The 12,626-nt window shown below is 46.0% G+C and overlaps 1 protein-coding gene across 1 annotated transcript in view; it reads left to right on the forward strand.

Moving 5' to 3' along the window:
• CPAMD8 (C3 and PZP like alpha-2-macroglobulin domain containing 8) overlaps nucleotides 1–12,626 on the forward strand; it is a 140,138-nt gene that overhangs the window by 58,767 nt on the left and 68,745 nt on the right. Inside the window, exons 17-19 of the mRNA XM_066604614.1 lie at nucleotides 650–811; nucleotides 7,485–7,627; nucleotides 11,846–11,908. Coding sequence (XP_066460711.1) covers nucleotides 650–811; nucleotides 7,485–7,627; nucleotides 11,846–11,908 — 368 coding nt within the window. The remainder of the gene's footprint in view (nucleotides 1–649; nucleotides 812–7,484; nucleotides 7,628–11,845; nucleotides 11,909–12,626) is intronic.

Raw genomic sequence — 12,626 nt, forward strand, 5'->3', positions numbered from 1 at the left:
GCCGCACCCCCCCGCGCTGCCACGGCGGCCCCCGAACTTTTTCGCCCGAACACCGAGGTGTTCGCAAAGTTCGGTGTTCGGGCGAAAAAGGGGCGGGGCCGAACGTGTTCGCTCATCTCTAGTAAAAACCCTAAAACGTGTGTCTGGTCCTTTTTGGATTGAAACACCCTGGTGCTTAAAGTGTTAAAGATGATCCCCATCGCCCCCTAACCTAGCCACGATTAGTTTTTCTCTGTTCCCACATTCATCCTCTAATTTGCTTATTAAAAGAGAAGAATTCGGTTTTGTCCGCCGTCTTGATTGCAGAAATCCCTGTCTGCAGGCAGTAGTTCTGGCACGTATATACCCATGATGTCCTGCTGGGATCTATATGAAGCATTCCAGATTGTAGTGGGGCCCATTCATGCCGCTGTTGGGGCTCTGTTAGAGCTTTCCATCTCTGCTTCACGTTTGGAGCGAAGAAACGGAACTAAAACTGAAATAGACGTTTCTGTAGCTTCTACACCACCAGCAGCGCACAATATCCTCATCACCTCTGGTGGATTTCATTGCCACCCAGTGCCTCACTGATGGCATGATCAGACGTCATGAATGTAGCATGCACAAGGCACTATGGAACTCGCCTAATGATATCATTCGGCCTCTCCAGGTATTCCAGGAACTGGCAAGCTTTGATGTCTCTGACGCTTTTGGGACAGGAAAGGAAGAAGGACATTTTTGGTGGCCAGGACTGGGTTCCCAGAGGAGGCGACGGTCATCAGTTTTTTCATGGCACTGGGACATCACTAAAGATGCACGCTTTGCTTTTACAGTAAGTGCAAAATGAAGAATTTAGGAGATTTTATCCCCGAAAGGACTGCTGTGTTATTAGCATAGTGTTCAAGCAAAAACCAAAAAGTGCAACAACACTCAATATACAATTTTTACCAGAAAAATACATAACTATGATGCATTATTTAATGTGGTTAGTGTATGTATCATAGTTATGTGTTTTCTGGTAAAACATGTATATTGAGTGCTGTTGCCGCTTTTTGCTCGAACAGTATGTTTCTGCAGCCGTGGTTTAATCTGCACCTATAAATTTCTTTTTGGGTAAGTCCTGACTTATTTCTTCTTTTTTTTATTGTGTTATTAGCATAGGTCACCAAAATGCGTCTGTTTCTTTTGAGTTACTCTCATATCACGTTCTAAATATATTCTACTTGTATTCTAGTATTTTACACAGCTGCCACCCTGAATTTTATCTGTGTATTCTATTAACCCTTTCCAATCCAATTTGTATCCTGGTTTTCCTAGGGGGCTTACTCTTTTTCTGCTGTTATACAATGGCGCTATATGCTGGCTAAAGCCAGTACTGCATGAGGTGACACATTGGATAGGCTCCAACAGTAGAGAGGCTGGCAATATACAGTAAGAGAACCCCGACGGACGTCTTCCAGCATCGGAGCTGTACAGCCGTAAATTATAATGTCTTCAGAGGTCAGACAGTGGATTGGAAAGGGTTAAAATGGTCAAATACTTATGAATACTTAGAGTACAGGATTAATCGCTAAGTGGCAAAGCCTGCTTGCTCTTTAAAAGTTTTTTTTTTCATCGTGGCGTTCCTAGAGCCGTATGAGGGCTTGTTTTTGGTCTCAAAAGTATTTTATTGAAATTTTTTGAATATTATAGGTTGTTGCAAAAATGAGTCCCCACGCAGGGGGTGTAATGAAATCAATATTCAGTTTTTATACATTAAACCTATAAGAAAGAAGAGGCGAGGTGTTGGTCCACACTGTATTAAAAGGTTTAGCGAGAGAGCCTATATGTTCGTGATCTTTCTCTCCTCCTCTCTCCTCCCCACTGCTAATAAATGGTATATTATTTTCTTAGTTGTCTCTTATTTTGTGTTTCTGTCTTCCTCGGCTTTATCCCAATGATAGTATCCTCTTCCCTCATGGTTGATATGATCCACTGGGATCTGGGCTCTGCTTGGTGCTTCATGCGCTAAAGGGTTTATTTAGGCCCGGTATGTCTAAGAAATCGGCCCAGGGTTTCCATGTCTTAAGAAATATGTCCATACTGTCTTCTCTCATGGCCGACAATTTTTCATAAAGCCTCATTCTAGATACTCTTGCTATAATTGGTTCTAAAGAGATGTTAGATGATAGCCATTGGGATGCGATGTATGCTTTGGTCGTCATACATATCTGTTGCGACATTTTATGCTGTTGGTTGTTAAAACACAGGGGTTTGTCGGCCAAGAGGCAGACAGATTGGATGAGGGGAAAGACCTTCCCTAGGACTCTAGATATAAGACTGGTTACTTTTCTCCAGAGTGTGGTGACTAAGGGGCAGGTCCACCATGTGTGGGCTAGTGTTCCCAGACTGTCGCAGCCCCTGAAGCAGTTCGGGGAGGTGGATGGTGTGTATTTATGAATCGTTGTGGGAACTAGGTAAGACCTGTGTAGAATTTTTATTGCTGACTCTGCCAGAGTTACTTGGTGACTACCCTTAGCGATAAAGGTGCAGCAATGTTGCCATCGAGGTAAGGAGAGGGAGATGCCATGGTCAGATTCCCAGCATTGCATGAAGGGAAGTTGAGTCTCTGGGAGGGGTTTATTCATGCTGGAGTAGAGTGAGGATATTATGCCTGGTTGGAGCGGGGACCATAGACATGCTACTTCAAAGGGCGTGTGAGTAGCAGAGGGGCTAGCCGTGTTTAGTAGTTTGCATAGGAAGCTGTATATTTGCTTCAGTTCAAGCCATAGGTATTCCGGAACTGAATATTTTTCGGTCAGTTGCTGTGGAGAGAGGATTTTATCATAGGACATAAAATGATGTAAGAGCGTAATGTGTTTAGATCGCCACCATTTATAATTTTCCTCTTGAAGACTCAGCGGGAATGCGTGGTTGAGGATCACCGGTAGCAACAGTGAGATGGGTGACATCATGTTGTGTTTAAATCTGTTTTTTCTCCATATCAAGAACTGGTGGTATGTTAATGGGGCTAAGTGGGATAGATTTGTGGGTTTCCAGTTTCTATCCCAAAAGATGGTTTTCAGTTCGGGTTTACGAGAGAGGATTCTATGTCTACCCATAGAGGTTTTTTTTGTGCCTGCAAACATAGAGAGAATTTGTGTTAGTTGGGCTGCCAGGTAGTACTTCATTAGGTTAGGTACTGATAGACCTCCTATTCTTTTGTGATTACTTTCTGTTTGATTCTGGGTCTTGGAGTGAATTGGAGTATGCATTTTTGCATATCCTTTAGTTCCTTTGCGGGGACGTCTATGGGAAGGCATCTAAATGGGTAAAGGAGGCGGGGCAGAACATTCATCTTGACCGAATTGATGCGGCTTATCCAAAATATAGTGGGTTGGCTCCATTTCTTCAGGTCTGCTTTTAGGGAGGCAAATAAGGCAAATAACTGTTATGTGTGCTTTTAGGAATTCTTCAGGGACTGGCTTACCTAGTAGGATATCGTTATAGAAACGTGAGAGGGGGCGAGATGAATTTTTTATAGTACAGGGCTGTTAGACCGTCTGGGCCCAGTGCTTTCCTGGTTTTAAGAGCTTGATAGTTTCTTCTACTTCTTCTACAGTGATATGTTGGCTAAAGTGGTCGTTTTGGTGGTCTGAAAGCTGTGGGAGCGATATGTTTTCTAGAAATTCTTTGGGGGCGGAACGGGATTTCTCGGGCTTTTATCTATATAGTTTATTATAAAAATTGGAAAATGTGTGGGCTATTTTGTCAGGGTTCGAGGTGCATGATCCGTTTTCTGCTCTGATAGAATGGACTAAGTTAATCTTTTCTTTCATTCTAAGACAGGCTGCCAGTAGTTGATCTGGTTTATTGGCTAATTTGAAGTAGATTGACTGTGTCCATTGAAGGGCCCTCTCTGCTTGGGTTGTATATAGAAGGTTAATCTGAAGTTTTGTGTCCCATATGTTTTTGGTTAGGGCTATATTAGGGCGTTGTTGATTAACTATTTCTAGCAGAGTGAGTCGCCTTTCCAGGGCTTGTAAGGCCTGTGATTTTTCTTTCTTTTTCATGGAGGCAACTTTGGAGATTTGACCTCGCATAAAGGCTTTATGCGCAAGCCAGATCCAAACTGGCTGGGAGGCCTCATTGTCATTTGTTGCTATAAATTCGTTCAGTTTGTCTGATATTTTGGCGTGAGTTATGGGGTCTTTCAGTAACGATTCGTTGAGTCTCCACCTTCTAAAGATAGGTTGAGGGGAGGTACTTATAAGGTGTGAGAAGATGATGTCATGGTCTGACCACGCGCAGGGGATGTGTCTTGACTGGTCGAGTGTGGGAAGTAGGTGAGTTGAGACCACTGTCCAGTCGATTCGGGAATAAGATTTATGCGGGGCTGTATAGAAGGTGTATCCTCTACTCGATCCATGGGTCTCTCTTCAACTATCTGCCAAAGCTAGATCTTTTAATGTAGCTGATATCGAAGCTCTCTGTGACGGGCTGATTTTGTCTGGGCTGTGGGAAGAGTGGCACGGGGCAGGGGAGAGAACCATGTTAAAGTCTCCCATCCAGTAGATGTAGGCTTTGGGTAGAGCTTTGAGTTTTCTGGATATCTGGGTAAATAGTTTATAGGGATTGTTAACTGTGGCGTAGGAGTTCACTATTGTCAGTTTTTGCTCTCGTACCATGCCCTGTAGGATGATAAATTTGCCCTTGGGGTCTATTTCTGCTTCGTCTACTACGAGGGGGAAAAAAATTATGTAGGAAAATCGTGACTCCTTGATATTTTTTGCCTGCTACTGAGGAATATGTCCTTGAGTATTGCGGGTGTAGGTGCTTGGGAGCGGAGGAAGATGAGAAGTGGGTTTCTTGGAGGCTTTAGTTTAAGATATTGGGTAAACGCTTACTTTCTCTTAAGTGGGGAGTTGAATCCTTTGACGTTATGTGAAATTATGGTGGCCATTGTGGGGAGGAGAGAGGGGGCCGAGCAAATCTAAGGCTCTGTTGTAGCAATTGGAGGCTCATGTGGTGGCGAGCGCTAGGCAGACAGTGTGTGGGAAAAAGTTTCAGTATACAGTGTAACATTATAAAAGAAAGTATAACAAACATCAAAGGGTTAAACTGTATTGGGTTTCAAGACCCAAGAGATCCCAAACTGAGTGTCCCTGTACGTCTATAGAAGGGGGAGACTCGAAGTCTGGAAGGGAGTGGGTATCAAGTTACTCTACCCCGTCCCAGTGCATCAATATAGCATAGTAATAACAGAAGTAACAAAACATGTCATTAATATTCACTAGACTTATTTAACTTCAACGTTTCCGATATCTCTGTAAACAGTTATTTTTAAATCCGTCCGCATGGGACCCGAGCGGCACCCGCGATGCCAACACTTTTATGTTTCTCTATCTAGAGCAGTGGGGATCAGTCTAGGGCGCGCTAGGAGCCACAGGGTCCCACCCGAACCCACGCTTGTGGGTGCTGGTCCTCACCCAGCAACTCCTCGCCAAAAACAAAACAACTTATAGTAACAATTGTTGAACATACAAAGGGCTGACCATGTAGGTCTCACAGGAACAACTTTCTTCTATTGGAGAGATTAATGTCCAGTGGAACTTAATGGTTGGATGATGGGGCTGTGAGCTGTCCCCGGTTCCCCAGAGGAGGCCTGGAAGGTCACCAGCCCGTCAACATTGTTAAACCAGAGAAAAGAAAAAGTGTGTGATACATATCTGTATCAGGCGATCGGGGATCGGTTTTCTGCAGCGGTCTCCCTGAGGCGGGGGTTTCCCACCGTTGTCCAGGTGCAGGTTGGCTGTTGTGGCCTGGGCGACCTAGCCGTTTCATTTACGAAGGGGATGTGCTCCTCTTCCAGCATGCGTTTTCCTTCTTCCAGCTTTCTGACAGGAAACGATGTGTACTAGAAGGGCAAACGGGAAATTCCTGCGGTATCTGATGTTTGCTTGTTGTAGAGCTAAGGTAACAGGTCGCAGAGTCCGCCGTTTAGCCAGGGTGGATGGTGAGATATCAGCAAATATTTGAACGGAAAAGGGGACCCCCGGCAGAGCGTCCAGATTATGGGCTGCCAGCAGCAGTTGATCTCGCATCTCGGGGTAGTGTAGCTTTAAGATTGTATCTCTTGGGAGATCAGTATTAGTCGGTCTTAAAAGGGCCCGGTGTATTCTATCTATGCAAAGAGATTCGTGAGCCACTTGGGGGAGGAGATCGGCGAACAGATTTGTGGCCGCTTCTTTCAGGTTGGTAACGGTTTCTGGGAGACCGAGAATGCAAATGTTTGCTCTCCTGCTCCGATTTTCGAGATCTTCGCATTTTAGTCGAGGGCTTCCACTCTTTCGTCTCAGGGATAGCTTCTGAACGGTCTTCATGGGCCTGTAATAAGGCAGGGTCCGCTGTTTACCTCCTCTCTGATGTTTCCCCTCTGTGCCTGTGCCTGTGAAGGCTTCACTAAGTGTCCCTTGTTTGTGGGATTGCCGTCCTCTCACCTCCCGCTTCTTGTGCTCCTTCGATGGTCCCCGTTCGCCAGCAGCTGTGTCCTTTCCTCTGCTGCCTTTCTGCAGGGGTCCGCTGTTCTTATTCCCGGTCGGCCGTGTCTGCTAATTTAGCCCAGAGCTTCACTCGGCCGAGTAGGCCCCGAAATCGCGGTACCGGCCAGGGGCTCGTGGGTGGTCTCCTTCTGGAGCTCTTGATCTGGGGGTGTCAGCACTGGTGCTTTCGGCCTCAGGTCAGCGGTCAGGGAGGTGCAATCACCGCCATTAGTTTCCCTCAGCCTGGAGCTCCTGATTATGCGACTGTTCTCGCCGCTGGCTAGCCACTCCCCCACGAGGGCTTGTTTTTAATGGGAGAAGTTGTATTTTTTAATGACCTAATATTGAGGTGAATATAATGTAGACTGCAGTATAGCAGTGTATTATAAAGCCTATGAATACAGCCAGAGGTTGGCCACTCTGAGCTTCATAGGCTTAGCTGCAGCTGTCAAACGTTTCTGCCTGGCCATCTACTCGGAAGCTGAAGCAGTGTGAACCACTCAGCTCTGCTTCGGGGTCCGATGAGAGGCGGGTATGATCTATTTTTTTATTTTATAACAGGCTGAGCTGCGAGCTTAATAGTCACAATAAAACCCCTTTAAGTTTTCATGCAGGAGGGATGATCACATTGACAGTAAACAGGCAGTCGCTCATAGATGAATGACTACCTGTTTACACAGACAAATCGTCCTTTGATTTTTATGCCTGAACAAATTGAATGACGAACCATAAGAGAATAAATCAACATTTAGCTGCTGGCAGTATTTACACTGAGTGATTCGGGTTCCCACAATCCAGCGAATCCATTCAGAATAAAGGGGCCCTAAAACATTCCTATCTATAGTTATATATTATTTTATGGTGGGAGGTCTGCTTCTTGGGTCCCATTCTTAAGTAGAAATGTTCCCAGAATGCTCAATAAGTTATCAAAATATACTTGTATCATGGGAATAGTATACCGCATTCTTGGGATTACTTTCACAGGAGACAGGACTGGTTGTTATGACAGACGTTGTCAGCCTGAATCACCGGCAGAGTGATGGGATGTACACGGATGAAGCCGTTCCAGCCTTCCAGCCGCACACAGGAACAATGATTGCGTCTTCCCATAGCAGAATTACTCCTCGGTGAGTCAACACAATGTAGCATTGTAATATCTGCTAAATGTTTGCTCTTATGCATGCTATGGTTTGGAACCCTTAAAGGGGTGGTCTCGCGAAACCAAGTGGGGGTATACACTTCCGTATGGCCATATTAATGCACTTTGTAATATACATCGTGCATTAAATATGAGCCATACAGAAGTTATTCCACTTACCTGCTCCGTTGCTAGCGTCCTCGTCTCCATGGTTCCGTCTAAATTCGCTGGCAGCTTGCTTTTTTAGACGCGCATGCGCAGTCCGGTCTTCTCCTTTCAGCACGAGCCGCTTCAGTGTGCTCCCCGCTACAGCTCTTCTGCACATGCGCAGATGAGCTGTCACTGCTCGGGAGCGCGCTGGAGCAGCCATTCTGTACCTTCCTCTGTTAGAGGAAGGTGCAGAAACTGGAGCTGCCGTCCGGAGAAGCCGTCCAGCTGTCCTGCCGTCCAGGTAAGTGATGGGCCGGGGGGGGGGCTGCCGCTGCGCCGGGGGGGGCTGTCGTCGCTGTCGCCGCTGTCATGCGCCGGGGGGGGGGGGGGTCTGTCGCTAGGCCGGGGGGGGGCTGTCGCTGCGATGGGGGGGCTGTCGCTAGGCCGGGGGGGGGGGCTGTCGCTGCGATGGGGGGGCTGTCGCTAGGCCGGGGGGGGCTGTCGCTGCGATGGGGGGGCTGTCGCTAGGCCGGGGGAACTAGCGCTGGGCCAGGGGGGTAAGTGATGGGTCGGGGGTGATGTTCACTGACAGGTGAAGGCCCCGGAGCCCAGCGCTCGGCTCCGGGGCCTTCACCTGGGCTGAGGGTCTAGCGCTGGGGAGCCGGGGGCTAGCGCCGGTTACCTGCTGCCTGGCGGTGGGTGACTGGTCGGCGGCTGCGGGGAGTCTGGTCGGCGGCGGCGGCTGCGGGGCGTCCGGTTGCCATGGGGACACAGCTGGCAGCGTCTCGGGAGCGCGCACGTCGGGCTGCAGCGAGCGACGGGGAAAGAGCCGGCGGCCATCTTGGGGAAACTTTTATAAGTTGCTGAAACGCTGGAACGGTAAGTACAAACCAGCTAGGAAAGTAATTTTCAGGGGGGCTTAGTAATGTATGTTTAATTAGGGGGATTGGGCAAAAAAAAAAAAATCACTGCTTCCTCGAGACATCTCCTTTAAGTCATTATTGTGCACTCTGTGTAGTGAAGTGATGGGTTCACTTTTAAATTTAGAATCTACAGAAAAAAGTGATTAATTTTAGAATCCATTTATAAAAACTTAAAAGTCCTATAATACTCCTCTTACAGCCCTTCCTCATCCAGGCTGCATAAATAAAAAACTTTAAAGGGGTATTCCAGGGAAAATACTATAGATGACCTATGCTTGCTGACAGTGCCATAATTACACAGGAGTCGGAGCGGAAGCAGAAGTCATCTCTGCTCCGACTCATGTGTAGTGCAGTGCTTGTAACTGCAGGTACTGATTCAACAAGAGCCACGCTTGCAGTTACAAGCATTGTCCACTACACAGGGGTTAGAGTAGAGACTTCTTTTGCTTCCACGCCGACCCCTCTGTAATTGTAGTGCTGTTAGTGGGCACACAATCAGCTGATTGGTCGGAGTCCTGAGCGACAGACCCCAGCCGCTCAACTACAGAGGATAGGTCATCAATAGTATTTTCCTGAAACAACCCTTTAAGTTTCTGAGAACCAGTCCAGTATTTGTAAAGCAATTTAGCGAAAAAAAATCTCTCCCGGCCTGCAATGGAGCAGGAAGCATTGCACTCTAGAAGCTCTGCTAACTTTTTAGGGGTCTGTCTATTACAAAACGTAGAAGCCTGCAGAAGTTCAATGCTGCACCTCAATATTATAGTTTACTTCTTCACTCGGGCATTTAGTTTAAACACAATATATTTATTTTTGTAGCAGGATCGGTCAGTTCTCTGTATCAGTGAGTAAGAGCGACTGAACAATCGGTGTTTAAACCAAGCAATAAGCAAAGCCTTCACAGAAATGGACGTAACTAAAATATGTAAACTTTATTAGTAATAATTTTAAAATTCCGGGCTGAAGTGCATACAAGCGAAAAGACGGGCGATGTACGAGGGAACGTTGACCTTCCACTAAGAGATGGAGATATATCACAGTTTTAATGCAGGTTCCTTAAAGGGGTTGTCTCGCGAAAGCAAGTGGGGTTCAGCACTTCTGTATGGCCATATTAACCCTTTCCAATCCAATTTGTATCCTGGTTTTCCTAGGGGGCTTACTCTTTCTGCCGTTATACAACAGCGCTATATGCTGGCTAAAGCCAGTACTGCATGAGGTGACACGTTGCATAGGCTCTGACAGCAGAGAGGCTGGGAATATACAGTAAGAGAACCCTGACGGACGTCTTCCAACATCAGAGCTATACAGCCTTAAATCATAATGTCTTCACAGGTCAGACAGTGGCTTGGAAAGGGTTAATGCACTTTGTAATATACATCGTGCATTAAATATGAGCCATACAGAAGTTATTCACTTACCTGCTCCGTTGCTGGCGTCCCCGTCTCCATGGCTCCATCTAATTTCGGTGTCTTCTTGCTTTTTTAGACACGCTTGTGCAGATGGGTCTTCTCCCTTCGGCTCGGCAGCAGTGGCATTTTGGCTCCGCCCCCTTGTACGCGTCATCACGTAGCTCCACCCCGTCACATGTGCCGATTCCAGCCAATCAGGAGGCTGGAATTGGCACATGTGACGGGGCGGAGCTACGCGATGACGCGTACAAGGGGGCGGAGCCAAAACGCCGCTGCTGCCAAATGGAGCCGAAGGGAAATGACCCATCTGCGCAAGCGCGTCTAAAAAAGCAAGAAGACACTGAAATTAGACGGCACCATGGAGACGTGGACGCCAGCAACGGAGCAGGTAAGTGAATAACTTCTGTATGGCTCATATTTAATGCACGATGTGCATTAATATGGCCATACAGAAGTGTATAACACCACTTGCTGCCGCGGGACAACCCCTTTAAACAAACAAACAAACATCACACATGGATTATTATAAGGCAGTGGCTGGGTCAATAGTCAAGTGACGAAAATGATTTAGTCACTATCAGCAGTCTTGCCAATGGTTTCCAGAATGTTCAGTGAGTGCTTGGTTAGTGCACTCAGTTGGCTACTCAGGTTTAAATAGGGCTATAAGCATAACTCTGCCTCCCCTCCCCCCCCCCCCCACCAAAAAAAAAGAAAAAACAAGCACTCAGTAGATGGGAAATGATAAGAGTGTTCAACTAGTGGATCGCTTTTGGTTCTATATTCCCAAGATATCAATCTAGAAGTGTGATTTTTTTTTTCCCCATGATGCTGAATTCTAGTCGGTTTGGTTCAAGTCAAGTCGGTTCAACGTGTTTCCCTGCCTCTTTGGAGACATTTGGTTGTTTGTCTGAGTACCAAAGAGGGAGGTATATAGACACTTAGGCCTCATGTCCATGGGGAAAATAAGAATTAAAATCTGCAGCATTTTTCCGGATCTGCGCCCCATAGGAATGCATTGACCACCCGCGGGTAGATAAACACCTGCGGATGGTATTTAAAAGTGAATTAAAAAATTTCTGGAGCATGAAAAAAAATGGACATGCTCTATTTTAGTGCGGATCACACGTGCAGGAGCACATAGAGCACAAAGCTCAATTGATCTCCCGCATGAAAAATAAAAGACAATTACAGTGCATCCGCAGGCCAAAGCCGCGTTACAAATCCGCAGCGGATCTGATTTTCCCTGTGGACATGAGGCCTTAATGGCTAGTAAAACTGAACCATATCGTTATATAAAACCAAAGCAATTCAGGCAGTTTTAACAGATAGATAGGCGATAGGATGGATCAGGTCTTTGTGGCAATGTGATAGGCTAGACCGCCCAAGCAACGAGCAAACTGTGACATCGTCTGCTACGGTTATTGCTATGTGTAAAAATACTATGAACCTTCTATTTGGATTACATCTGGACTCTAAATGATGCTCAGAAGTAACCTAGTATGTTAGGCAAGAAGACCTATGTCCATCCAGTTCAGCCCATTACCCCCCCCCCCACCACCCCATGTTGAACCAACAATTTAATGGTATAATTAATGATGTAAACAAATAGTGCGGTATGACATCACATTGGTGTACACAAATCCTTTACTACTGTGAATAATCTGCTGTGCATATTATATATTGCAGTAATGATGTTCCTTTAGAAAGTATAATCTTGTCTTTTTTTAGATTCGAGAAGAGGAGAAGGACCTTCTTTCCTGAAACCTGGATATGGCACTGCTTCAACGTCAAGTAAGTAAAAAAATTTATTTTCAAACGGCTTCTCAGGAAATTTGACTTCTCAGAGTCATTTTAGCATTTTATCAGAAACAAAAGGAGAAAACTCCTGTTTAGAAGATAAGAAGTTATATTAAAAAAAGAAAGCTGAAAAGTGCGGAAAAAATTGAAACAAATGAAGATGAAACATGAGAAACATAATATAGGTGCACCTCTTCAGGTATTTAGCCGGGGGCAGTCATACCGAGTCTGGCATCAGGCATGCAGGGTTTAGGGTGGTTTCACATCTGCACTCGGGGTTCTTCTTTTCTGTTCTGTTCAGGGAGGACGAAAGGGGAATTCCTGTGGCCAAACAGCTCCGTCTCTGGATGGAACCGAACAGCGCCGGGTGGATCCCATTGACTATAATGGAATCCGTTTGGTTTCTGCCCAGCTGCCTGCCTTTTGGATAGAAGAAAAAGATATGCTGTCATGCTTTGTCTTTCTGTATTTTGAGCTGGATCTGTTACAGAACCTCCTAGTAAATTTTTCCCATTGAATCTCATTGAGCTTAAAGGGGTTGTCCCGCGGCAGCAAGTGGGTCTATACACTTCTGTATGGCCATATTAATGCACTTTGTAATGTACATTGTGCACTAATTATGAGCCATACAGAAGTTATAAGAAGTTTTTCACTTACCTGCTCCGTTGCTAGCGTCCTCGTCTCCATGGTGCCGACTAATTTTTGGCCTCCG

The sequence above is a fragment of the Eleutherodactylus coqui genome, chromosome 5, assembly GCF_035609145.1.
Source record: "Eleutherodactylus coqui strain aEleCoq1 chromosome 5, aEleCoq1.hap1, whole genome shotgun sequence".
Classification (NCBI taxonomy): domain Eukaryota; kingdom Metazoa; phylum Chordata; class Amphibia; order Anura; family Eleutherodactylidae; genus Eleutherodactylus; species Eleutherodactylus coqui.